The 27,471-nt window shown below is 45.2% G+C and overlaps 2 protein-coding genes across 7 annotated transcripts in view; both read left to right on the top strand.

Moving 5' to 3' along the window:
* cfap54 (cilia and flagella associated protein 54) lies at positions 1–21,646 on the top strand. The gene is made up of 56 exons (XM_072375481.1): positions 1–157; positions 681–786; positions 887–1,036; positions 1,178–1,343; positions 2,258–2,316; positions 2,520–2,663; positions 3,081–3,194; positions 3,417–3,518; positions 4,301–4,493; positions 4,633–4,716; positions 4,803–5,126; positions 5,353–5,438; positions 5,546–5,680; positions 6,591–6,738; positions 6,834–6,886; positions 6,982–7,110; positions 7,223–7,367; positions 7,525–7,658; positions 7,920–8,102; positions 8,180–8,272; positions 8,366–8,554; positions 8,641–8,753; positions 8,839–8,986; positions 9,095–9,250; positions 9,330–9,452; positions 9,637–9,759; positions 9,893–10,007; positions 10,080–10,169; positions 10,241–10,367; positions 10,465–10,567; positions 10,803–10,888; positions 11,022–11,219; positions 11,304–11,479; positions 11,554–11,690; positions 11,765–11,974; positions 12,187–12,386; positions 12,549–12,684; positions 12,959–13,088; positions 13,229–13,390; positions 13,473–13,682; positions 14,206–14,293; positions 14,392–14,562; positions 14,636–14,702; positions 14,800–14,985; positions 15,280–15,366; positions 15,454–15,573; positions 15,817–15,864; positions 16,185–16,326; positions 16,525–16,688; positions 17,818–17,972; positions 18,063–18,144; positions 18,310–18,469; positions 18,712–18,869; positions 19,057–19,203; positions 19,281–19,401; positions 20,925–21,646. Exons 1-56 carry the CDS (start codon positions 15–17, stop codon positions 21,068–21,070), a joined length of 7,665 nt encoding a protein of 2,554 aa, XP_072231582.1. The 5' UTR covers positions 1–14; the 3' UTR covers positions 21,071–21,646.
* A 483-nt stretch (positions 21,647–22,129) lies between these two features.
* Positions 22,130–27,471, top strand: part of dixdc1b (DIX domain containing 1b) — a 14,860-nt gene continuing 9,518 nt past the window's right edge. For 2 of the 6 annotated variants that reach the window (XM_072375275.1, XM_072375274.1), the window contains exons 1-5: positions 22,131–22,734; positions 23,288–23,417; positions 23,584–23,709; positions 24,355–24,574; positions 25,643–25,744. In XM_072375275.1, coding sequence (XP_072231376.1) covers positions 22,672–22,734; positions 23,288–23,417; positions 23,584–23,709; positions 24,355–24,574; positions 25,643–25,744 — 641 coding nt within the window. In that variant the 5' untranslated portion in view covers positions 22,131–22,671. Of the gene's footprint in view, positions 22,735–23,287; positions 23,418–23,583; positions 23,710–24,354; positions 24,575–25,642; positions 25,745–27,471 lie in introns of all 6 variants that reach the window. The other 4 variants (XM_072375276.1, XM_072375277.1, XM_072375278.1 and 1 more) reach the window with 4 other exon arrangements.

Below are 27,471 nucleotides of genomic sequence, written 5' to 3'. Positions count from 1 at the left end.
TCGTGCCCGCAGAAATGGACTTACCAGCTTGTTATTATGGGAAACTCGATAAAAGAAATCCGGTTATTTCAGCCTTAAGGCGAGACATGAACCCGTTTTTCACGCTGATGAAACAAGCGGCTTCTTCCGCCGACCAGAACAGCTGTTTGGCTAAAGGGTAAGAACTGAAAGTTAGCTTATCGCAGCACATAAGTTGTTTAATTAGCTGATGGCATTTAGCACTGCTAATTCTGGTCCACAAGCAAAGAATGCTGCTGTGAACTGGATATAATTTAATATATATATATATATATATTATATGTTTCCCAGTTGCTCAGCTGTTACTGTGACGTCAGGAAAAAAAAGCTATAAATCATAATTAGCTAATAGTATTTAGCTAATTCTGGTCCACAAGCAAAGAATGCTGCTGTGAACTGGATATAATTTAATATATATATATATATATATTATATGTTTCCCAGTTGCTCAGCTGTTACTGTGACGTCAGGAAAAAAAGCTATAAATCATAATTAGCTAATAGTATTTAGCTAATTCTGGTCCACAAGCAAAGAATGCTGCTGTGAACTGGATATAATTTAATATATATTCTTATTTTCTTCAGGACAGTGAAACAGGGGCACCTTTACTTTTCCGTCTCCTTCCTGTTTGTTCTGTTCACCTTAAAATGATCGTGTTTTTAGGATGAAAGTTCTCCTGGAGGTACGGAAAAAGTACAACCATCGGCTACCTGAAAAGTTTTACCAGGAGCAGGTGTTGCAGATAGCAGATTTTCTCTTTGGATTGAAGGTAAGCAGCTGATAGAAGTGGGTTTCCACAGCTTTGACAGGCTGGTGGAGGGATTTTACTCCTGCAGAACTGTTCTCACCCTGATGCTCTCCATCTTTAGCTGTACCAGCTGGCTCGGTGGCAGGGCTACTGTCTCCAGCTGTCACATTACAGCTCAGTGAAAATAAATGACATCAAAGACGCGGCCCACTTCATGGCCTGCTTCTTCCCTCAGGGTTTCCATACAGACCAAGACGTGGTCACCATGAAGGTACTGCAATAAGCTGAGCTAATCGTGAGCTTGTTTGGCCACATGGAGAAATATCCCAGATGTTTTCAGCTATTTGGGCCAAAATCCTGCCATAACTTCAATGTAATATAATGCAATATGTGTGTATTTGTGTGTGTTTAGGTCCGTGCAATGCTTGGCTGTGTCCTTTGTGTATTTGAGGAGGAGAAAAAGCACAAAAATCTCAGCCGGAGGGGACTGGATAAACTGCTGCGTGTGCTGAATTTCATCCGAATCATGATGCAGGCGTTTCAGCAGCACGACCACCTCTGCTGGCAGATACATAACGGTACGTTAGAACAACTCAAACAACTGTGTTATGAGAGAGAAAACACACACAGGTAAGTTCTCCTGGGAAACATTTCCTTTTTCTGTCAATTTTGGATTGATTTAGAACATTAAAACTCAACTTTTCAGTCACTCAGACTTTCAAACTTACTACTCTCAGCGATTGCTCCTTGAAAACGATTTCAGACGAGCGATATTAGTGACCTCACTCATTTAAATCACCACAGGAAAGTTTTTAAACTTGTAAAATGTGTTTTTTATGTTATACATCATCTGCAAAATCAGCCATCAGCTCAAAGTCTCGGGACAGCGAGGTCACACAGCTCCTGGAGACGATTCAAAGGAACAAATCCTGACTGCATGCTTGGTGGAGCTGTGTGAGGAACAGGTGGAGAGAAGCTATTAAGCTGCAGGACAAGTCGAGATTCTTCTTTTTGTGAAAGCATTCAACCAGTTTCTGTGAGCTAAACGACTACACAAGTGGAGACGTTTCAGTTTCCCATCATAAAAACCACAGAGGAGGCAGAACTTTGTGCAGTTTTCATTTTTCAGGCGACTTCTTTGCTAAATTTCCGGTTCCAAAGTTTCCAGGTTTCCAGGAGTACGAGCAGCCGTGTTTAATCTGTCCTGCACTCCCACTGTGAGTCTGGGCTCCAGAAACCTGCCTCTCCGGCCTGGTTTCACCACTTCGGACACCTGCAGGAGCCTGGTTTTGGGCAGCTCTGCAGGAGCTCCTCTCTGTTTGTTCTTTACAGTTTAAGCACAGCAGAGTGAATTTATCAGAGCTGAGACTTTGCAGAACTCAGTTAGATCAGCACATTCTTCACAGATCCCATTCACTACGAACAAGCATGTTTTATTGCCTCATTATTATCCTCATATACCTTCATACTTCCTCTTTCTCATTTGACCAAGGCTCATTACTCATCTACACCATCTGCCGCCACTTGATGACCTTCAGATGCAGCGCTCAGGTGACTTTATGCTTTTCTTGTTTAAACTTCTACACCTTAGCCTTTTTGGCTGCTGTGATAAGCTGTGTTTACTAAAGGAGATCTGCAGAGTCATGGCTGGTTAATGCAGGTTGGGTGAATTAAAGTGAGCACTTTGCAGGACATCTTGCTTAATTAATGGTGTACAAACTGCATGTAATGCCAGCTTTTATGCTCCCATCCAGGCCCTGGAATACCTCCTGTGGGCGAGCATCAGCTTAGAGTTGTCCGTCCCTCTGATGACGGCCAAATATCTGCCCTCCATCGTCACACTCTACTGCGCCGTCTGTCACTGTTACTATGACAACCAGGCTGAGGCGCAAGCAGAGGTGAGAGACGTGGGCATCCAGACAAAACACGCTGTCACAAAAGACTGTTCACAGGCTGATCTGAGAGGTTATAAATAGATTCATGTGGCTGATCTGAGAGGTTATAAATAGATTCATGTGGATGTGTGTTGTCTGCCACCCAGCCTGCCTTTAAAGGCGTTAAAGAGGAATACTTTGTTCACATTTACGTGCCGATAGAGATCTGTCTGCTGTACAAAGACTCTATTGTTCCAGCCACAGGTTTAAATGCTCCCCGTGCTGAGCTCACTCTCAGCTTTTGTTTGGGTTTGTCTTTCTATGTGACATGAAAAACATTTAGTACAGGCTCTAGAAAATATCGTTTAGTAAGATAAGAGCAAAGTTGGCATAATTCTGAAATAATGTTTTTGTATCTGGTTTCGTATTAAATTTATTAAGGAATTTGCCAGAAGAGCTCTGGGAAAAATCAACGAGATGGCAAAGCTGGAGGAGCAGAGCGAAGTTCCTGCCACCAGAGAGACTCAGAGAGCCTTCAGAGAAGCGTCTATCAAGGCAGGACACTCCCGTCAATCAACCGTTTCCATGGTTACTGTGATTATTGAATTTTTAGAGGGAAAATTGTTATTATTCACACCTCCGATTGATGCTGTTTTACCATCAGAAATATGCAACCGGCATTTATTGAATGCAAATTCAAAGTCTGACTGAAATATTTACAGTTAAATCCCAGATTTTGAGGCTTTCCTTGTGTTCTTGTTTTCTTGTTTTTTCCAGCTGACTGCGTTGATGTTCAAGCGAGTCGTGTTTGAGACCAGGAGGAGACACAAACATGCAATCAGAGGCAAATTCAAATATGCCCTCAAAGACATCCCAAATGTACGAACACGGACTTTTCTGCAATACATTCACATTCATTTGCTGTTAAATGTCTTCTGAGACTCCACCATCAACTTAAGACTGTTGTTAGATATTATAACTTATAACTTATCTGATAACCTCTACTTATTTTAAAATTGAGCCGATTTGACTTGTTTTGGATTTTATAATCAGGTTAATTTATTTAGCCATTTGCTGCAAAAGCACATCATGCTGCAGACACAAAGGTCTCTCACTGGTTAAGTGGTTAAGTGAGCGTCCCGTGTACGGAGGCTGGAGGCCCGAGGCCTGAGGCTGGAGGCCCGAGGCTGGAGGCCTGAGGCTGGAGGCCTGAGGCTGGAGGCTGGAGGCTGGAGGCCTGAGGCTGGAGGCCCGAGGCTGGAGGCCTGAGGCTGGAGGCTGGAGGCTGGAGGGTGGAGGCTGGAGGCCCGAGGCTGGAGGCCCGAGGCTGGAGGCTGGAGGCCCGAGGCTGGAGGCTGGAGGCTGGAGGCTGGAGGCCCGAGGCTGGAGGCTGGAGGCTGGAGGCCGGAGGCCGGAGGCCAGAGGCCCGAGGCTGGAGGCCCGAGGCTGGAGGCCCGAGGCTGGAGGCCCGAGGCTGGAGGCCTGAGGCTGGAGGCCGGAGGCCCGAGGCACTTTGCTGCATGTCTCCCCACACTCTGTCCACAGACTGTCAAATAAAAGCCACTAGTGTCCAAAAACCCTTTAAAAGATTTCATCATGCTTTTTGTTCTTGTGGTTCTTGTCTCATCTTCTGTTTGTGCGTCTTTCTGTGTGTCCTGCAGGGGCTTTGGCCTCATACCCCAACAGAACACATGCTAACAGGCCTGTTCGACTGCAGCTCAGGACATTTCTTGGGCATTTTGGAGGCACTTTGGCACAGCAACACACGGCCACTGCAAATGAGGATGCCAAATGACACAGAGCTGCAGGAGGTGGTCCTGGAACTGCTGTCTGCTGGCATGAGAATATTATCTGGTGAGTAGAACGAACAGGCCAAAGATAAACCAAGAGATGTGACACCTATACTCAGATGAAACATATAGATGTTGGAAATGCTGTTCGAGGCTTAAAATGTGTTGTAAATCTGGGAATTCTGGGTCTGATGTGTGTTCAGGAGTCACAGGTACTGGTGAGCACCGATGCTTCTCCCCCACTGTGCTGACTCCAGCATCGACTCTAATAGATTTAGCAATTAAGGGTAAGTCACAGTCAGTGCGTTCAGCTGCTGAAAGGCGGCTGCTTTGTGTCGGTGTTCAGCAGTGATGTGATGCGTCGTGTGACCAGGTGAGGAGAAAATACCCATCTTGTCTGCTGTGAGGTTCATCAAACTGTTGTTTCAGTACAAGCAGCCAGACACATTCAGTGAGCTCACCAAGGAGATGCTGCACGTTCTGTCTGTGAGTAGCTCTGCTTTAATTCTCCAGAAAGGGGGAAATATTCTGAATGAGCTGGAGTGTGAAAGCTTCTGTGCCTCTGTCTGCCAGGGAGTGGAAGGTCAGCCATTCAGGAGGGCAGAGCGGGAGCTGGCGTTACTGCACAGCTTCAACAATCTGCTGTTCTCTCAAAGGAGCCGTCCCAGAGAGGACGGCGTGAAGGATGCTGACAACAGTAAAACTGGGCCACAAAGCTTTATGCTGATTAATGAACTCAATGAAATGTATTCTTTACAAAGATCATTTACTGCTGTGATAAAACTACATTTACCTTAAAAGACAGATCAAAATGAATCCAGCTGCTGATGATTTGATCCTATTTCCAAGCTTGCATCAGGTTATTTGTGGATGGCTGAATATTAGCTAAGTTTGTGCTTCTCTCCTGTTTAATGCTCCCACAGACAGACACAAGTGTTTCTTCTCCATGAGCGATGCGCTCACTTCTCTGGTGGACACCCTCCACATGTCTGTGTGTGGCTGCGCTCCTGTAGGTTTGCACTTTCTGTTTAAGGAACAGGCTTCAGGTTGAGAAAAGCTCAGTCGGAGGACCTTTTCAGTGTGAAAATGCATCACTGCGGATGTGTGTTTGAACAGGAGCTGCAACCAGATGGGGACTTGGTTTTGGATACGGTTTTATTTCTGTGGAATAAGGTGAAAGTGGTCATGAAGGATCAGCTGCAGAGTCCAGAGTTTGCTCACTCTGTACAGTCGATGGATTATTATGACAAGGTACGTATTTATAAAGGAAAGCATTCCCACATATAGAGTTCACACGTATTGTTGAATACTGTATTTGTACATTTCTGTCAGGATCCATGAAAGCACTGGATGCAGATGCAGGGCAGCATCAATAATCAGGTTTTATTTATATAATGATAGTCACTTGTAGAGCAAAGTAATAGATTATAAACTCCTAACTCACTCTCCTCGATATCTATGGAGAGGAGAGTGAGACTATAAAACTTATCAAAAGAAAACTCTCTCCACGCTAGGAGGAAAAAACAAAAGGTTTTATAAATCTTACAAATAAACTTATCCCTCTCCGAACCGTCGGAGGCTCTATAGAAATTTAATAAAAGCAATAAACAAAAGAGACTCCTTCTAATGGAGCTGATATGAAAGTTATAACTTTAAGTCAAAGACACTCCTCTACCGGAGATACTACTGAATAAACGACAATACAAAGAAAACTTCACTTGGATAAATCTATGGAAAAACTTACAACAAAAAATCGCTCTCAAGGAGGAAATCATCAATAAACAAGATCTTTGGATACTTAGGCTTTAGTTACTTTGGAGGAAGAATGCTCAAAAGACAATTCAACACACTGGCAACGAGACAAAGGAAAACTCAGACTAAATACACCTGAGGGACCAAGGGGAACAGGGGGAAACACTTTGGGAATCAGGGAAGACAAAGAGACACACAGGAGGAAGGGCAAGATATCTGAAACCAGAGGAGTTGTTAATTTCAAAATAAAACAGGAAGTGACAAGACAAGCTACAATAACCTAAGAGCCTCTGTGAGACCTGACAGCTTCTGCTTTCCCTGAGCTCAGCACCAGGTTAACAGTGATGTCATCAGGCTCATACCTGAGCACGAACTGCTTTAACAGCATCATTCATGATCGTGTTTGCAGTGGCTGTGGTGTCTCTCTGTGCTGTGTGAGGCGGCCCTGGCCTCTGAACTCGCCACTTCTGACTGCATCATGACGGCGGAGATGATCTACACTCTGGGTGTGCAGCTTGAGAGAGCATCTGAACATTTTAATCAAACACAAGAACCAGGTGAGAGCTTTTTCACTCATGAAGACGACTGAAACTATCCTTTCTTCTTCTTCAACACAAACCGTGACAACATTATTCTTATCTTCTCCGAGCAGATTGTGAAGCAGATGGTGACGATGTGAAGCTGAGCTCTTTCTATATTCTTGGGGTATTTGAGTCTTTATATATCACAGAATGTGCATCTGACTGAACGAATTACATGCAAACACTTTGGAAACGTGCATGTGTGTGTGTGCTTTGCAGAAGTCGAGCACAGAGCTGCTGAAGAAGGTGTGTGAGGTGGTGAAAATGGGTCTTGAAGCTTTGGCAAAAGCTGCATCTTCACTACATCCTCAGGACTGCTCAGCAGTCACCGATTCTGCCTTCATGCAGGTAGGCAGGCAGCCAATCTGTCCAACTCTGTCATTTACTCAAGCTTCACTGTTGAGTTAGGATCTCTGGACTCCTGGATTCATTTTGTTGATAGAAACTGACCCCATTTCAGGCATCGAGTACCACAAAGGAGGGAAAAGAAACAGATTGCCAGCATGCTCCGTCCACATCTGTGTTTCTGCTGGCTAAAGACCTCCACCTGGAGCTGGACATCCTTCACCACAGGGCTTCCCTCAAGTTACTGCAGCTAAATGCAGGTCAGACTCAGTGCCACACAGTTTGTTCTCATCATCATCCTTCACAGCGGTGGAAACTGAGATGCTGAGATGCAAACAGAACTTGAAATACGTGACAGTAAATGTAGAAATTGAAAATAGGTTTGTCTCGAGACTTTTTTTGCTTTGTTTTGTTTAGTCGCTGAGTCTGAACTGTTGGATCGGATCAAGAAGAACAAGTTGTCCAAAGCTCTTTTCCTGACCCAGAGGGCCTTGCTGGAGCACAACCGTGTGCTTCAAAACAGCAGCGGCAAAGCCCAAAGTCTCCTACAGGTCACACAAACCAAAATTACTCAGATACTCACACGTAATGAAGAAAGTTGTCTTTTATCTCACATCTAATGACTTTATGTTGCAAAAAAAATAGTAAATTTACAAGTATGTACAGAGAGTATTCGCCTAAAATCATTCTTCTTTTAGGAAATACTGCATTAATGGTTAAATGTGCAGCTGCTGCACGGGTGGCACAGACAGATATCCAGATAAAATAAAGCACTGATACTTACAATGTAATGGAAGTCTTGGTCTTCACAGGAGGCCCTGACCCTGATAGAAAAGGCATGCAAGGAGGAGAGAAAAGTGCATGTGGCTCCGGCTAAAAGGAGAGGAGAAGCAACGAAGGGGGAAGGAGAAAACCCTCCACCTCCTCCCATCCTTCTCTCACGCACTGACCACTGCTTAACCTTTGCCCCGGCTCCATATGACATGGAGGAACAGGTAAGATTGGCTTTTAATTGTGTCATTAACTTAAAAGTCTAACAACAACGCAACCTGAGTTATTTGTGACCTTCCAGGTGTGCTGGTACCAGCTCTGTGGACGCGTAGCCGAAGGCTTCGACCGGAAGGTTCGCCTCGGCGACTGCAGCCTGCCTGGAACTGGGAACATGGTGCCTTTAACTGTTTCACCTTTAGAGAGGCATGATTTCCCTCCTCATCCTTTGTCTGTATGCATATGAAGCTGGGCCTGCCGGTGTCTCCAGGTGCCAGTAGGTTCTGGTGAGTGTGTGCTGACGGCGGAGGCTCTGCAGCCCAACCAGAAGTATGTGTTTGCAGCTGCAGCCTATAACAGCCAGGGCAAGCTTCTGGGAAACGCTATCGGCGGGACGACGTCGCCGCTGCTGGCTTCCATGCCTGTGGCGCTGCTCGCCTCCTGGGCTCACCTGGCTCAGGTACAGCACTTCCTGTTCAGAGCAAATGGAAGCAGGCACACAGAGCATTACGGCAGCATTACACACTTCAGTGGTTTCCTCCTCAGGTGGCATTTCAAACAGAGCAGTATGTCATAGCTAAGAAAGCCTGCAGGGAACTTTGGAGCCATTTTACTGCCCCGGACTCTGAGTTCAGCGGCGATGGAATCGCTGCCACAGGGTGAGAGCAGAGACAGAAACATTCCCCTCACATTTCAGAGTCTTTTCATTTAATTCTCATCTTCTTGCTGTTCTCCATGTCTCAGGCTGCATAAACCAACCCTCCAACACTCCTCTCCACATCTATGCCAGCTGCTCCTGACCTCCATCTTCATTGAGACGGAGATCAATATTCAGCAGGGATCGCTGTATTGCAACTCATTCAGTGACGTTGGGCCGTTTATTTGGGAAGAGGCAAAGACCTTCTTTCTTCTCTTGCTGTTAATGATCAACGTTAGCAGCATTACAACATCAAAGTGTCAGATTACACAGATGAATCTACGTGCTCTTGTGTGTTTGCAGGAAGCCCGGCTGGCAGAGTGTGAGCGGCTGCTGGTGGCCATGGACTTGGCCATGTTTTTGAATGACGGTCGCGCCGCTGTGCAAGCTGTAGTTACCTGCTATGGCCTGTTGGCGCCGCTAATCTTCCATCAGATCGCACACGACCCCGTGGTGCAAGTATGCAAAGTCCTCATAGGAAGGAGTGTTTACATACCATGTTAGATAAGTACGATGGTGTCTGTGTTCTCATGTCCAGGTGCTGAAGAAATGCTTGGTGGTTCTGGAGGAAAATTCAGATCTTCTCAAAGACGGATGGACTGGAAACACCTTGGAATCACTCGTGCATATGATTGCCTGCATCACTTTCTACCTGTCAAAGGTGTGTGTTTTTATGTGCATTTTCAGAATAATTTCCATTAGAATAGCTGGTGTTTATGTTTAAAGGCTCGGTTCTTAATTAAAGGGAAATTAACTCAGACTTTAAGGTAAGTGAAACATTCTCAATGACACCCAAAGAAATGGCTTGAGCAGGATAATACTGACTCCTCGATTCCTCCTTGTAGGCCTTCCGTGAACTCAGGAAACATCAGATGGCTGCTGGAGTGATGGACTGTGGTCGCAGGTTGCTTCAGGAGGTCTACGATGCGCAGCTGCACAATAACAAGCTCCCCCACCAAACTCAGGGTGTAAGAAACAGCAAAAAAGCATCTTTATTTCATGATTTTATCTTTAATTTGATATTATTTGCAACTATGTCTTCATATCCTTAAACAAATAGTGTTTTAAATGACATTTTTTGTGATTTTCTGTGTTATGTAGTGTAAGACAGTGGCTCACGCTGCAGTCCATGATCATACAGGCCTACAGCTGAAAGCTCTGCATGGGACAAATAAGGAAAAAGTCACATCCGAAGCAGCTCCCAGCACTGACAATGGTAACTCACACTGATCCAAATCGGGTTTCCTTCAGAGCTTTAAAGCTAATTCAGATTTCTTTATGTCTGCAGAGATGTTGCAGCCATTGACTGGCAATGAGGATCCCACCTTACTGTATGATTTAATCTGCAGCAGCCCGTTACAGGACGCCTATTACAATGGTGAGCCGCCCAGCCCCGCATGCTTCATTTAATTCACTCTCATTTAATACACATATTTGTGTTCTTCATAGTGATGAAGATCAGACGCAAGCCAGTGTTCCTTGAGTTTGCTGCACTGCTCCTGCAGAGGACCATGGAAGAAGGCCAGCTGGAGCTTGTGCTGACCTGGGGCCAAAGCATGTTTCAGTTTCTCTCCAGGTTTCCTTTAACCTCCTCATTGTGTTCGTCTTCGTGAGTAAAACGTTGCTTTAAAGTGTCTTTATGTGACAGTAAATAAACGTCATCTTTGTGTCAGGCGTGACGAGGCGCTGGGTTTATCCACGAAATGTGTGGAAGCAAACAGCAAAAGTAAAAAGAAAGGTGGTTCTCAAGCTCCAAAAGCAAGTGAAACGCCGCAGGTGAGGATAAAAACACACAAACACACACAGTATTTATTTAAATACTGTGTTGGAGCAGATTCTGAATCCTGCTGATAGCACCACATTGGTTCACTGAGAAGATTAGATTTTATTCTAAATGTAAAACACATACAGTGGGGCAAGTCAGCCACCAATTGTGCAAGTTCTCCCCCTTAAAAAGATGAGAGAGGCCTGTAATTTTCATCATTCTGAATGTAAAACATGCTTTTTAAAGCAGAGCAAGAACACGCCTCCTCACGAGGACGCCAGAAAGACGCTGAAGCAGAAAGCGCCGCCCAGCATGAGCGTGAGAACCAGCAGGTACCATAAGTGATGTGGAACTCTGTTTGTAGCTGTGTCACAGCTCTGGATTTGCTCATACGTGTGTGTGTGTGTGTGTGTGTGTGTGTGTGTGTGTGTGTGTGTGTGTGTGTGTGTGTGTGTGTGTGTGTAGGCTGACCCGTGGTTTGGAGAACCTGCTGAACCTGATGTCGTCTGTTGTGCAACGCTACAAAAAGCATCTTCAGCTGAGGAGCATTTGCTCTGAGGAGAGTGTTTGGAGATGCCGCCTCAACCACTGCATGGCTCGGGCACATCTGGCGCTGCTTTATCGGGGCCTGGACCAGCTGCACGGAGGACGCCTGCAGCACCGGTTCAAAATGCAACGTTTGGTCATTTCCATTCATTTTGCGCATTGTTTTTGAGGGACAAAGCATTTCATGTCACTTTTGCTCAGGTACAGCCAGTGCAATCCCCTAAACTTCTCTTTGGCCTGCTCCGGAGTCCTGCTGAGGAGGAATTCACAGCAGCTGCACTCTGCTGAAGCTGATAGTGTCTCAGAGAGGGCTTCCTCTCACTGTGCTCTTCGGGGTCATTCGATGACTCCAAACAAAGAGAGGAAGAAGAAGGAAGGTGAGTTCAATGCCTCACTCAGAAGGTCTATAAGTTGGTCTCTCTTTCATCACTTAACTGAAGCTTGTTTCCAGCCGTCAGTGAGAAGAATTGGACCGAGGGAGAAAGCTCTTCTCAAACTGTGGAACAGCAGATGGAGGCCCAGAGATGCACTGCTGCCTCGCTACTGGAGCTACTGAACAAAGCTGCTTTGCATGTCCAGAGAGCCATGGTGCTGCAGAGATCCACATAAAACCACGACTCTTCTCAGCAGTGCAAACATGGGCGTGTTCTTGATCTTTGCAGGTTTTGGCTCATCGAGGCGGCCACTGGACGACGCTACAGTGTGTGTGTCGGGGTCTGTGGGACCAAACCTGCAGAATCACCCTGGTGCTACAGAGAGCTGCTCAGCTTGAAGAACTTTCCCTTGTCACAGCAGACCAGCTGCACGCCATCTTCACCCCTCTGCTGGTGCTGGCCTCTGATCTCATCATGGACATGCTGAACAAACTGCAGGTCAGTGCCACTCATAGCTATTTGAGTAAATGTTTAATAAAACTCATGCAGATCAATGTTCCTTCGAAATTAGAAACAAAACCTGTAGGTTGCAGATGTTTTTATGGTGTCTTGTGACTTTCATCTTCATTCTGTGGTGTTAGAAGCGCTTTGAGTGGTCAGTTTGACTAGAAAAGCGCTATACAAGTCCATTTACCATTTTTCCTCACCAGCTTTGGAGTTCGTACGACTCCGACTTGACCGAAGATGAACTGGAGTCCAGTCTCCACTTTTCGGCCCCACTGGATGACAGCACCCGGGTGGACCTGCGCTGGGTTCGCACCCTGGTGCTGCACACTCTGGAGCGGCTGCATGACAGCAGGAAATGGGAGAGCCTGGCCCACTTTGCCTTACTCTTCAACTCATATACACGGTGAATAAGACCAGTGTCGTACAGAAACGTTCAAATAGACACAACATAAGTTGCTGTGCTGTCAGGCTTTCATATCGAAACACACACACATCCAAAAACTTCTCCTTTTGTGACCAAACTCTCAGCTGATGACATGGTTTCCCTTCTAAATGTCTTCCCCAGGGAACGTTACGCCTTGATCGTGGTTCCTCTGCTGGTCCATGCTCAGAGGAGGCTGCTGGAAAGAGTCGGGTCTCTGGGAGGAGCCGCGGTCCCACAGCCGCATCATGTGAAGACTCAGAGAGTCACTGGCCAACAGGTAGCACTTAGAAATGATGTGTCACCTGCACTGCAGTCAGAAGTCAAAATGTAGGCACTCAAACCAGCGATTAGAATGGTTTTATAGAAAAGTAAGAACTTATTTATCCACTTTTTTGTGTTTGGTTTGTTTTTTCTTTGCTAATATTTCAATAATTATCCAAGGGAAGCTGTAAAAAACAGCCATAGCTGCCATTTAGCATCTCTCTCTACTCTCGGTGCTGTAGTAAGCTATGCTTATGTGTGTTTTTGGTGCTGCCTGTCCCACATTGCAGATAACTTACAGAAGCTATGCAGGCTCCCAGCTGCTCAGTGGGTGGACCCCCCCCTCTGCACAGCAGCAGTCCAGCCACAGAAAAGCAGCACGCACAATCTCCACCCCCAGACATGCTGTTTCACTGAAAGGTTTGGATGCAGAATTACATTTTAAACTCACTCAAAAAGGGTTTTATTGCAGTTAAGTGTGGATCTCTGAAATAATTCAGACATTGGGAGTTGTGACTTGTACTTGTAATGTTTTGAAGTTGAAATGTTGTGCCTCTAAGGTGCAGAGATGGAGCGCTCCAAGTCACTCGTGTGCGTTCCTCTTGATGTCGAAGACACTCTCAGCTGTTATCGTCAAGCTCTAGAGAAAAGACCACACTGTCTTCAGGTTTTCCAACACAGCCGCTCATTGTTGGTGCTGCTTCTGGCCCACACACAGCCCTGTGAGTCCACTGCTGATTGACTAACACACACACACACATGCAGCCTCTGTTAAAGGTCTGCACTGCTTCTGCCCCACTTCAGGCCTTGTGACACAGCTCCATCACGGTCCGGCCAGAGGCCTCAGCTGTTCAGCAAGCCGGGTGAACTTCACTCCCATTGCTGTACCCGCTCCAAACGTCCAACCTTGTGACCTGACTGAGGAGGACTTTAGTACTCCACATGCCATCTATGGCCTTCCTATCAGCTCTGACCACATAGCAACTGTCGCCGCCGCGTACTCCAACTCCATTAGTAAGAACACGAAACACTCGCAGAGCACTTTTTCTGCCTAGTGATGGCCACCCTTCCTGAGTCTGGTTCTGCCAGAGGTTTCTTCCTGGTTCTGGTTCTGCCAGAGGTTTCTTCCTGGTTCTGGTTCTGCCAGAGGTTTCTTCCTGGTTCTGGTTCTGCCAGAGGTTTCTTCCTGTTAAAGGGAGTCGTTCCTTTCCACAGTCCCTCAGGCTCAGGACGGGAGATTGGACTGAAGACAAGTTTCGGTCCAATCTGTTGGTTTCCTTAGCTCGGATATTATTTTTTTTAATTGGCTCCATATGAATTAATTGGATTATGATTACAATGAACTGAATTCCAATTGGCTTGAATTGGACTTTATTACTTAAGTGCCTTGAGATGATAATTGTTGTAATCTGGCGCTTTATAAATAAAACTGAATTGAAATTGAATTGAATAGTAGCTAAATGAAAAAGGTCAGAATTGCATTGATGAGGCTGTCATGTGATCAGTGATGTCACTTTTTCATTCAACTTTTCCTTAGAGTATCTCCAGGCTAACGGTCATGACTCCCTTCGAGTTCTGGCTCTGCATGAAATGGGGAACCTGCAGTTCTACGCTGGAAACACACGGTTAGAAATCTGCGTGTTTGTGCTTGTGCTTGAGCGAGTCTGCAGTCTTTTCATGGTAAAATGTCTAAATTGTGATTGTTCTGTTGGTTCTCCTGCAGGGCAGCACACTCGTGCTGGAGTAAAGCCGTAGATTGTGCCTTCCAGAGTCCAGGGGTTCTGGAGAAATGGGATGGCGTGTCCTTTGTTTGTGGCTCCGTGCAAGAAACCGTAAATCAGGCTGGTGTTTGGGGATGTCTGCAGGCTGCTGTGCTCACAGCAAAGACAGCACAGTAGGTTTAGCTCACATTTGAACGTTTGTATCTGTAAAACCAACCTGCTCCTGAGATATATTTTGATCTCCAGGTTTATTTTAACTTCTGACATCAGTCAGCGAACCAGGTGCTGTCTACTGTCTGCTTCCCTCTTTAAGGTAATCCTTCCACAAGGTGCTGATATATGTTCTTGCACAGATGGTTTCTAACACTAACACTGCGTGCCGCTCATATATTTGTGATGAACTTCCTCAGAGCGTGCTGTGTTGCTCAGTGGCTCAGCCCCAAGCCGACCTCCAATATGCCTCCCACAGCGTCGGCCATGAACTCCTGCCGGGCGTCGACCTTTTCTCTGAGACCCACAGGCTGCACCTCGGCACCACTGTAGCAAGCCTGAACTTCATCTGTAACTGGCTATTCGCTGCAGGCTACTACCTCACGGTAAACTCTGTCTTCTTTTGAAGCAAGGATGTCAAACTCCGGTCCTCGAGGGCCGCTGTCCTGCAGGTTTTAGATGTTTCCCTGCTCCAACGCATCTGATTCAGATGAAATTGATCTCTTCGAAAGATTGTTAAGTTCTGCACAAACCAGCTAATGAGGCATTGATCTGATTCAGCTGCGTTGGAGCATCTAAAGCCTGCAGGACAGCGGCCCTCTGAGTTTGACATGCCTGATTTGAAGCTTCAGATCCGCAGATAAACAGGTGATACAGTCTGAAGGTGTCTGTTGTTGCAGCTCCTGCCCGTTCTCGCCCTTTACCTACATTTTGCGGGGCACGTGTGCAGAGATGTTCAGCGCACCGTTGAAGGTAAAATCCTGAAGGTCAGTATTTGAGTTGTCAGTTGAACAGTTGAGTTAATGCTTCTCCTTTCGTGGTTCAGCTTTTAATCTGCTGGCTGTTTTCTGCAGATCCGTGCTCTGACACAACTGTGTCTGTTCACTGAAGCTCTGATGGAGGCAGTTCACCTCACACTGGGAGCCGGGCTCTTTCTGCCTCAGGGACCCTACATTCCCAAAACAAATCTCCACGTATGTCTCCCAGCTTTAGCCACTCGTTTTTCATTGATATCAGTCCCCCTGTGTCCTGGTTCTGGGGATATTTCTGGACATAGATTCTTTAAGTTGTGTTTATAATCTGTTGGTTTGTGTGTCTGCTTCTTTCTCCGAGGGATTCGTGTGTAATAACACAAATATTACCACCAAACTCTGCCTGCAAGCACAGGAAACTTGCTTCTATTTTCCATAACTGTGGTTTATGTTGTTGTTATGCAGCCTGTGAAGAGATTCTACAGCAACAAGCCTCTTCTGGACAACATGGAGGTACTTTCTTCAGGATTTCCTTAGATATAGAGACGTTTCATGGTGATTCTAGGTAAAAATGTCAAATTAAATCTAATCTAAGAAATCAGAAATCCTCTTTAAAAGGAGGAAGCATTCTTTACAACCACCTGGTTTTAGTTTAGCAGATGATCTGAGGGAGCTGCAGTTGGTAAAGTCCAGGCTCAGTTATGTCACATGTCCCAGTTATACTGAATTACCAGATTTTTTTCAGATCTACATTTAACATCCAGGTAGATTCTGGGCCACAGAATTGTTTTCTTGTGGATGTAACTTGTGTGTTATGTGGCCGTTGTGGTTAGGCTTTGGAGGAACTTGTGAACTGTGACTTTACTCCAGAAGTCGGCACACTTTACGGTCCCACGCTGTGCGCCAGATTCAACCTCGCTCGAATTCAGCTCGTCCTGGCGCTCTCCAACTCCGTACGTGGCTGTCCTCTGCCAGGTTTGTAAGCCAGAAGAATTCTTCTTTCAGATAATTAGGAGGATTTTACTGGTTGGATGTTGTGATATTTCTGCAGTGAACCAAATAAGTTTGTGCACCAAATCTTCACATTCAGCCTTAATGTAACTCGTTCCAGTAGCTGAAAGAGTGACTGTGGATCCAAATGTCTTTCATGCACCGAGTGGAAATGTGTTTCAGATCCTGAGGAAGCTTTTGGGAACACAACGAGCTGTTTGGTGGACTCAGAACGCCCTGAACCGGACGGACTGGACACGGACGACTCCTGCCAGAAGACAGAGGAGGAGCCTCGATGTTTCACTCTTTATAGTAAGGAGGAGAAACTCACTCCGGAGAGGATAAAGGTAAGACCTGCAGGAGATTTCACTTACGATGATTAATGTTTTAGTTTGCTAAAATCTAGCAAAATCTAGCGTCTAGCAGCTCCTACACCACGCCTAAGACAATCCAAACTCTGTTCATGTGTCGTCCCACGATGGTGGAATGACCTACCGAGCGCTACCAGAACAGGGGCGTCCCTGTCTATCTTCAAGAAGCTCCTGAAAACCCAGCTCTTCAGAGAGCATCTCCTATCCCAGCACTTACCTTGTACTTCCCTCTCCCCTCTATCTCTGCTCTTTATCTTTCTGCTCTTCCTTCTATGCCTGCACCCTATCTCTACTCTGTCCCCTCTGACAGAGTCGGACTCCTGGGTTCCTTCTATGGAGCTTATTGTTAGCTTTTTATAAAGCTGTTATATCTTCATTTGTAAGTCTCTTTGGATAAAAGCGTCTGATAAATACAGAAACAGAACATAAACATAAAATGTGTTTTACACAATGAAGAACTGCGTAATCAATAGTAAAAATGTATTATAAATACATCCAGATTAATCCCAATGATGAGATATACTGAGAAGATTTAACATCTGGATGATTGTTTATCTTTTAGATGATCAAAGACAGTTTAGTCTTATTTCATCCCTTTAAGGAATACTTTCATGAACTGTTGAAAGGAGAACTGTCCCCACACTTACTGTAATGTCATGTGAGGTGTGTCTATCAGATAAGAAAGGATAATGCTGATTAGAGTTCAGTTAAGAAAGAAAGAAGAGGACCCAGCGTATGGTCCTCTTCTTTTAGTGCTATCAGAGCTTTAAAAGCTTTAAATCATGTGAATAAGGAAGGTGTTAAATTACTCAGCCAAAAACTGTGAGAATGCTGTGCTGATGAAGTATTAAACCATCATTTAAACAAGCTGGGATGCTTCCTGCTTTTCTCTATAGTTGCTCTGCAGCCTCACTGGTGTTTGGGTGGAGCTTCATTGGCCTGATTGGCTTCTTTAGCTGCACCTGTGAAGGTGTGAGTGGAAAGCTTACAGAGTTATGGAGCTGCTGTCTCAATAGAGCCTTTCTTTAGGAGTCTGTGTTGAGCTGTGATTCTTGGGACCTTTCTGGCCCATATTCATGCATATTTTTCACCTCCACTCTTGTAGTTTTTGTTGCTGGAAGGCGCGACCTCCTTGTTGTGCTCCGTTAAACAGCAGCTCGCATCTCACTCCTGCAACGAAGCGGAGAGCCTGGAACTGACAGTAGAATCCAATCTTCTTGAAGCTAACCTCCACCTGCAGCAAAGACGAGCTGCGCTCAGGTACAGTGACCTTATATATAAATATATATATAGGGAGGGGGTGTAAAATACTCACAGGGTTAGAATAACCACTTTGATGTGTTCCCTCAGCTCTGAAATTGCAGCTTCATCTCTGGAGCTGCTGCAGGCATCGCCCATCATCCTGAGAGAATCCAAGCCTGAGAGTAAATGGGTACAACAATCATATGAATTAACTCCAGTATTTTTGTACGATGTAAAAATAAAACAACACAACAGCAGGAAGGTGGTGCTTCCTGAGATGTGTTGGTGTTTTTTCCTTTAACACCTCCACATTCACTGAAGCAGTGTGTTCATATGTGTTATATCCTGCCTAAAGGACACAGAAGACTGCAGCGTGCCAAACAGCCTGCATGGAGACGATCCCAGAGCTGTGGAGGCAGGAGAGAGAATTGGAGTTAGTTTGTGGCTGCGCTGCCGCTCGGCTCTGATCCACAGCCTGGCTGCAAACACCTCTGATGCTGTGGCCTCTTTCCCAGGTCTGGTTATTCAAACTGCTGCTGGATCTACACACGTCTCTTTTAGGCTGTTCTTCAGATACATATTTATATTCAGTATATATTGAATCAAACTGAAAACCAAGGAGTTTCAGAACCTTAAAAATGACAATGGGACAAAACGTAGTTAGTATTCAATATCTGCTTATAAAGTGGTGGTAAAATAGTTGACTGTAATTCATTTGATTTGCATGTTTGTGTGCTTTGGAAATGGTCTTCTGCAGGTATGAGCACTAATAAAGACTTAGCTCGGCTGTTAAAAGAGGGTCTGGATGAATGCGAGCGATGGGGAGACCGTGATAATCAAGCCCTGCTGATGGTGGAGGAAGCAGAATTGGAAGTGCGCCGAGGCAAGACCGACGACAGCATAGCAACGCTGCAGGTGCCCTCACACACACACACACACATGAAATTAAGAAATCCCATCACCACAGCCTGCGGTACACAGTTTATAAAGATCCACACTGTCAGTGACATCCATCTGTCAGAAGCTTTGCTCACATGAGATGCAGGAATGAATCTGCAGTGAATCAATGCCACAGCTGCTTGGTGTCTCCACCTGCCTGTAGGAAGCAGTGAGGCTGCTTTCAGGACGGACTCGCATGCCTCCAGGCTGCATCGTGGCTCTGGCTCGAGCCACTTTAATGCTCAGCGATCTGAGAGGAGTGAAGGGCATCGGTCTTCTCCAGCTGACCCAGAAGCTCCTGTTGAAGCAGGTGCACCATCAGACATTCTGTCGGTTCTGTGAAAGGAGGCAAATGGAATAAGATTAACGTCTCTCTGCCTCTTTCAGCTGGCTGTCTTTGGTCAAAGTGTGATGATGGTTGATGGGAACATTTCTTTCTCTCCTCCTGGACCCAGCAACATCTACCTTCCTTACCTCGACATCCTGAATGAAGTCACTTTGCAGATTGGTAAATTAAGTTCAAGTTTTACCTGTTCACAGGAAAAAAAAGCAGCATTAAAGGGGTTTAAATGTATTTAATTTACATCAAACTTAAAGAACAGTACAAGAGGCAGTCTGGTGTTGGATGACTTAATAAAAGCTGAATATTCGACACTTTTGTAAATGGAGCAGCAAACCAGTCGCCTCCTTATGCAGAAAGTGTGACCTGCACTGTGTCAAAAGTAGTGTTAGTTTTCATGATAAAGGACTGCTCATCACTTTCTGGTTCAGCACCAAAGCACAAAACCGTTGTTGTCACATGCTATGGATATTTCTGGTAACCTATAGAGAAAACACTGAAGTAAACAACAACAAGAGCAGGAAATAAACATTGTCTTTAGGTATCATTTGAGCCACAAAAGCAAACTGGATCTTAGCTGGTTAAATTATTCGCATTGTGACTGTAAAAACTGAATAAGAACAGCATTAAGTTAGTTTGAAACTGCAGCATGGAAGTCACATCATTCGGAAAATACAATGATTTTGTGGGTCTGTGAGATGTAAAATACTTTAAAGAGACCAAATGGCAACAAAGAGATTCAAAACTATCATAAAGAAACAGAATTACCAGAAGTAGACGCAGAATGGCTTCAGGAAGATACAAAACATGCTTCAAAACAAATCATTCATTATTCAATACATTCACATTTAAAAGTGATGAATGAAACACAGAAAATATGATGTCAGGAGATAAAATTACTGTAAAGAAATACAAAAGGAGGAATATCAAACACAAAAATTAAACGCTGAACACTTTTGTAAATGGAGCAGCAACTGCCCTGATCTGCAAACCAGTCGCCTCCTTATGCAGAAAGTGTGACCTGCACTGTGTCAAAAGTAGCGTTAGTTTTCATGATAAAGGACTGCTCATCACTTTCTGGTTCAGCACCAAAGCACAAAACCGTTGTTGTCACAGATCATTTGTTCCTGTAGAAACAGACGAATACGAGTCCCTCTGCTTCCACCTGGAGTCACCAGTAGTTCTCAGTGTTTCAGCAGTTATAAACAAACACAAACGCACCTCAAAGCCAGTTTCAGGATTTTCTTTTCATGAACTTTGATGCAAACGGGTAAGACTGTTAGAGCTGCTGTAAGATATTCGGTTATTAACAGAACTACACAAAGAAAACAGCTGTAATGACTCACATCCAGAGAGTCTGAATGTAAATAAGTTCTTTCTGTGTGTAACTAACCTGCCACTGCATATGCTGCTAAAAACCCAAACTGACCACATTTTAACCTCAGTCAGTGATTATTTCTGTGTGTTGGCCTTTCTGAGAGCCTGAAGTATGATAGTTTCATGTAGTTTGCTTCATTGAATGCTCCCAAACCTCAAAAATATTCATTTACTGTTAAAATTGACTGATTAATTAACTTCTTATAAACAGAAACTAGTCATTATTGTTTGAAAAAATGTCAGAACTTTAGAAGTATCTTCCCTGGTATAAATGATTTTCTTCTCAAACACACCAACTGCATCCGTTTCTGCAGGTTTCATCTCGAATCCCAGCAACATGGAAAGGCCTCTCTCTGTCCAGTCATCACAATCCACTCTCAGGAAGAGTCCAAACCCGACTGAGACCGACTCTCAAGCTCTTTCCTCTCCGAGCAATCCCAACACTTCCAGTCCTCAGTGACTTTTCTCACCTTATGGTGCTCTCTCTCGGCCTTCTTGAGACGTATAGCTGGATGCTGAACTCCATGATGAAGTCCTCTGTATTTATGTTCTTTATTCTGTGTTGTGACACATAATGTAGTCAGTGTGGTTCCACAGTGTTAATATACAGGTTATAAAAGGTTTGTTACTGATAGGAACAATGAGACAGAAATCATCACTTTGATCTAAAAACACTGGTTACTCTGATAGTTATTAATAAATTATTCATGCTATGGATATTTCTGGTAACCTATAGAGAAAACACTGAAGAAAACAACAACAAGAGCAGGAAATAAACATTGTCTTTAGGTATCATTTGAGCCACAAAAGCAAAGTGGATCTTAGCTGGTTAAATTATTCACATTGTGACTGTAAAAACTAAATAAGAACAGCATTAAGTTAGTTTGAAACTGCAGTATGGGAGTCACATCATTCGGAAAATACAATGATTTTGTGTGTCTGTGAGATGTAAAATACTTTAAAGAGACCAAATGGCAACAAAGAGATCCAAAACTATCATAAAGAAACAGAATTACCAGAAGTAGATGCAGAATGGCTTCAGGAAGATACAAAACATGCTTCAAAACAAATCATTCATTATTCAATACATTCACATTTAAAAGTGATGAATGAAACACAGAAAATATGATGTAAGACGTCCGCAAGGAGATAAAATTACTGGAAAGAAATACAAAAGGAGGAATATCAAACACAAAAATGATAAAAATTAGACAAAATCATCATTATAAGATTAAAATAATGTAAAAAATAGCCCCAGATAGATTAAAAATGACATAGAATTGGATGAAATGCAACTAACACCCAGATGACAGATATGGCCCAAAAGGTGCTGGGTCAGAGGGAGTGTGGTTGCCAGAACTCAGCACATATCCACCAGTAACAGCCTGAAAACAGCATAACACCACCTCTGGGAATAAGTGACAAGAATATCCCAGATTAAGCACACCCATGTTTGCTATTAGGGAACCACTTTGTATTTATTCCCTTCTCCTTCCTGAGTGAAAGCCAGCTCACAAAATTCCTTTAACTGAAGCATCACTAAAGCAGCCACTTATCCATCCGTTTCCCTGGTGACCGACTCACGTGAGATATGTTACAAACTGCTTTAATTTTTGTAAATTACTAAACCAAACAAAGCTACATTAGCTCGCTGATTGGTCAGTTTAATCAGCAATAGCTTGTTTCTCCACAAAGAAGAAAAATACTCATGATTTACAGACTTTGGTTGATGCTTTAAGGTCTCCTCGGGCAAAACTCTATGACTCGCGTGTAATTTTGCAACCTTATACACAAACCTTACCCAACAGTGTGGATTCCGGAAGTACTAGTGAAATGCTCTTATTCTGAAACCGGAAGTTGTGCCGCCATCTTGGCTCCGTGGCTTTACGACAGTCTGCTGGGCAGAGTAACGGTAGCCATATCCGAGCCATCAATTGTCTGCGTGTGTTGACGTCTGTTGGAGCGCAACAGTCGTTAGTAATGGGGGTCCGCCCGTTGTTCAGGCTCGTGGTGTGACAGTTAACGACGCTACTCGGGTTAAATGGGTTTTCGAGTTAAAAGATGATCGCTTCACTCTCAAGAGGAAGTTTGCTGGATGAGGTTCTCCATGGAGGCTACAACGAGGTAACGTTTACTGCGTTACTGTTGTAAATATTCGTTTGGTAAGCTACAAGTTAGCTGCTCATCACCAGCCAGTTGGACAAAGATAAAGTGTCGTAACGTTAATTTAAAAATGGCGAATTTAACCTCGGTTTCAGCTCGCGGACGTTAATGAGTTGTTTCGAGCTAAAAAAAAAACAGAGATTAAGAGCTCTGAAATAACGTTTAACAAAAGGTTGTCAGAATTAAAGGGGACCGTGTTGCTTTAGGGTGACATTTAACACAAAAAAGCCAAATAACAAGCAGCGTTAAAAGTTTAAAGTGAGCATCTGTGGGTTGAGTGTAAAATGTGTGAATTCTTTGTGCGGTAACCCGGACAACCAGCTGTCACGTGACACGCCGGTAAAGGTGGAGCCAACAGAGATGAACAGAGTGAAATAAAGTGTTGTCCCGTTTGGACCGACCCTGCCCCCACCTCGCATGTTACTGGCCCCCTCTCTAAGCCCCGCACTTGTGTGTCCGTCTGTCTGTCTGTCTGTGGCGTGTTGGGTCCGTGCGCGTGATTGATGCTTTGCAGCAGCAGTTGGCAGCATATGTGTCCTGGGTGAACTCTCAGCTGAAGAGGAAACTGGGCCTGAAGCCTGTGGCAGACCTCAGGCACGACCTGCAGGATGGAGTCGTGCTCGTGCAGCTGATAGAGATAGTTGGTAAATGCACACGTGCACGACTCACGCACACACAGATGCCCCACGTGGTGTAGTTACTGATAATTACTCGTTTTTTTAAGGTTCTGAAACTGATAGCTCTCAGTTGACTCCAAACAGCTTCCTGATGAATGAAAACGCAGCTGAAGTTTGTCCCTCTGCTTGGCAGCTGGAGAGGTGCTGGAGGGCGTCTACCTGCCCCCCCAAAACAAAGAGGAGTGCAGGAAGAATGTGGAGGAAGTCCTGCAGTTCATTTCCTCCAGACATATTTGCATGCCTCGCATATCCGCTCGAGGTAAATCACAAGCAGTCGCCCTCTTCCTGTGTGTTATATTATAAATGTTCTCTGCTCAGCAACAGCTTTTAAACCTCTGATTTAACTTTAAATCAGAGGTTTAAAGTCCCCCCCCCCCCCCCCCCCCCCCCCCCCCCAGTTCACTGACCCGTCATCCAAACTCCTCAGACCCCCGATGCAGTCAGGAAAAGCCAGATCCAAACAGGCCCGAGCCCACAAGGCTCAAAGGATCTGAAGCCAGACGCCACAGTGCAACAGTCCATGCTCTGACCGGACGGAGCAGATTAGCAGTGTTGGGGGGGGGGCACATCTGTTGAACTCTGAGCTGTTCTCAGTGACTGAATGTGTTGCACCTCTTTTAATCCTCATTTTCCTTTTATTTTGACACATTTAGTCTGTATTATAGATATTTATCTTTATTATAGTAGTTATTATAGATGGTAATCAGACAGCTTGTTGCTCATTATCTTCCATCACAGCTGCAGCAGGTCTTCCAGATGTTTGAGGGTGAGATCCTTCCTCTTTAGCTCTTGGAAAGCTTTTTATTTCACTCGCTAAGATGGAACGAGTTACCCCAGAATGAAGAAAATGACCTGAACGGTGGCTTCTTTATCACTGGGTCCCTCTGCTCCTTCTCTCTTTCAGATATCGTCGATGGGAATCTGAAATCTGTGATGAGGATCATTCTGGCGCTGGCAGCCCACTTCAAACCCTCGGCCAGTCACAGGACTGCTTCTGGGCGGGGGGGGGCCACAGTGAGCCATAACCCTCACTCTACTGTTGCACTGGCTCAAGGTGCCGCCGCTGCGCTGGCGTCCGCTCGACTGGACGCCTCCGTTCCCACACGGGCTGCACGTATGCACAGGTGTGCCAGTCCTCCATGTTATTATCTGATTATTGATTATTGATAACGCAGTGGGACAGAAACCAGCAAAGAGGTCCGTTTGACAGCTGCTGTGGTTTAACTGGAGCTAAACAGTGACAGTCGGGTGTTAAAACGTCTTAAAACGTCTAAAATCCAATAATTTGGCCTTAAAATGTCTAAAATTATCTTAAAATATCATAAAATGTCTTAGATACGATTTTGAAAGGTCTTCGAAATGTATTAACATGTTTTGATGAAGTGGGGGGGTCACCGGTTGCCGCCGCTGCTGCTTAGCGACGAGCTGCTGCATAGCGACAAGCTGCTGCTGCACGGTGACGAGCCGCTGCTGCTTAGCGACGAGCCGCTGCTGCTTAGCGACGAGCCGCTGCTGCTTAGCGACGAGCCGCTGCTGCTTAGCGACGAGCCGCTGCTGCTGCACGGCGACGAGCCGCTGCTGCTTAGCGACGAGCCGCTGCTGCACGGCGACGTCCCGTTAACGGTGTATTTCCTCTGGATTCCGCTCAGGAAACGAGTCTAACGTCACGTGCACTGACACACGCACGAAACTGATGAGAAACCCTGACGTGATGATGCTAGTGCACGGTGTAAAATCACGTTACTGTGCACCAGGTCAGCTAATGTTGCTGTAGTTACTGTATTTCATGTCCCCATTAATCACAATCCACAGTGTTGCAGTTCAAAAATGGAGGGGGGGGGGGGCTCATATGCAAAGTTAACAGTAGAACTAATATTAGCTCCTAATAAAGAGGCTTCTGGTGCTTTTAGTTAGCTTCAGCATTTTGTATCCTAATGTGAAAGAGCTGTAAAAATAATCCTAATTCGGGCCTCCGAGCTGCCTTCAGGCCTTTTGTGCTTTTCTGCCAGTTTGGTTGTGAAATGGGTCTGAAATTGTCTTCATTATGGTCTTAAAAAGTCTTAAAAAGTCTTGAATTTGACTTGTTGAAACCTGCAGAGACCCTGAGTCATCAGGTCCCATCCCCACTTCTGTTAATTCAGAAAACTGCCTTCTCTAATGGATTTCCTTCCCTCTTTGTTGTTGTCTTTTAGCGGCAGGGCTTTGGATGGGGAAAAGAGTGTGTGTGTTCGGGCCTTGGTTCAGCAGTATGAGAAAGGAGCTGCAGACGAGCAGGACGCCTCTCAGCCTTGCAGGTAACCTTCTGCTCCATAAGCCCAGGTTCACTGTAACCGGTTCTGCTGTTTTCTTTGGTACAGAATCAGCAGTTAGTTACAAACTGGACCTTTTAAAGGTTAAACTCGCTGCTTGGGGCAGCCGTCAGATGGGGAGAGAGGGGGCAGGAGGTCGGGGACAATGGAGAGACAACGGGCTCAAAACAGCAGACATTAGCCTGGTGGATGAGTGGCTGGAGCTGGTTCTGACCCAATAATCCCTGAGGCTGAAGCCCTGTGAGCCCAGAAGAGGACGAAGCAGTCGCTGTGTGAGACATTCAGGGACCTGTGAACATGAAACTGTGTTCTACAGATGCTTAAAGCACACGCCTGAACCTTTAAGCGGGTTAAAACTGAACAGAACCTTTAACCGGGTTAAAACTGAACTGAACCTTTAACCGGGTTAAAACTGACCAGAACCTTTAACCGGGTTAAAACTGAACAGAACCTTTAACCGGGTTAAAACTGAACTGAACCTTTAACCGGGTTAAAACTGAACTGAACCTTTAACCGGGTTAAAACTGACCAGTTTTAGGGAGCTTCACACCGAGAGTTTGGATCTAAAATGGTTGGAGGCAAATGTCCTTTGTGACGCAGGCTGAAACCGTAAATTTCCCACACAAAGAGTCTTCTCTTGGGTCTCTGTGCACAGCGAATGCAAGAAAAGGGCCAGTTCCATTCAGGTCAACCGGGATCTTTTCCTCAAAGGATATCCAATCCTTCTGTGGAGAGAACACGCTGCGCTTTGTGGCTAATTATATTCTATCTGCGCCTGCAGTTATGACCGTTATCTGCCATCTTTAACACTTCCTGCTCCTCACTTTAGATAGAAGAATACTTTCTGTGGTTTATTAGCGTGAGTCTGGACCTCGCTGCCTGGGAGAGCACATGACTTTGCTCTGGTGTGTTCAGAGACATCTGGGCAGAATAAATATTTCTTCCAGTCACATGTCTGCTTTAAAGTTTTTCACTTTCACCTCCATTCTCCGTCTGTGTGTTTGTTTCATTTCCCGACTCATGATGAGCTTATTTGGGGCGACTCTCCTGATGCTGACGCTGTAGAAGTAGCTTAAGTTAGATGTCCGCTGCATCGGTTGCCATGGTTATTTCTGGCCCGCTTCAGGGTGAGGGGCGGGGTTTCGGTGGCGTAGGGAGAATCTCAAGGTGTCATGAGTTTGAGGCTGAGGCTGCAGACGGAGGAACGGCGGTTCTGTGCAGGTCGAACATCTGTGGTCCAGGATGGGGGCGGCGCAGATGAAATGGTAAGAAGAAACGCTTTGAGGCAGTTTCTGCGCCGTTATTCTCATGTGATGCTCTTTCTTCGGTCCGTTTCACAGCGAGACATTTACGTTTCAGTAGTTTCCAAAATAGATAGATAATGTATTATTCTGGAAATAAGCTCTGTTTGTTTGGGTCCCTAATGAGGACAAATCTTAGGTGGGTAATAGTTTCTCAGGTGCACAATAATGCCTTTATTCACCATTGTAATCCTTTTGGAAAAGCCTACCTGGACAAGGCCCCACTCCTTCCTTTTTCCTCTTGTTTTCCACAGTCAGACTGTGACTTGATTAGGAAGTTGTGACTCTTGAACCCACTGGTTTCTCCGGCCTGTTCCTTGCTCCTGAGTGCTGGATGTTTTTGCTCCCCGGTCACCCAGAGGGAGGCAGGGCGATGTTAACTGAGCCCTGCACACGCCGTGCAGTGGAAAC

This window comes from Leuresthes tenuis, unplaced genomic scaffold (assembly GCF_036924035.1).
Source record: "Leuresthes tenuis unplaced genomic scaffold, fLeuTen1.0.hap1 SCAF_21, whole genome shotgun sequence".
In the NCBI taxonomy this organism is placed as follows: Eukaryota; Metazoa; Chordata; class Actinopteri; order Atheriniformes; family Atherinopsidae; genus Leuresthes; species Leuresthes tenuis.
The sequence above is the reverse complement of the archived record's forward strand: the minus strand, read 5'-3'. Positions and strand labels throughout refer to the sequence as shown.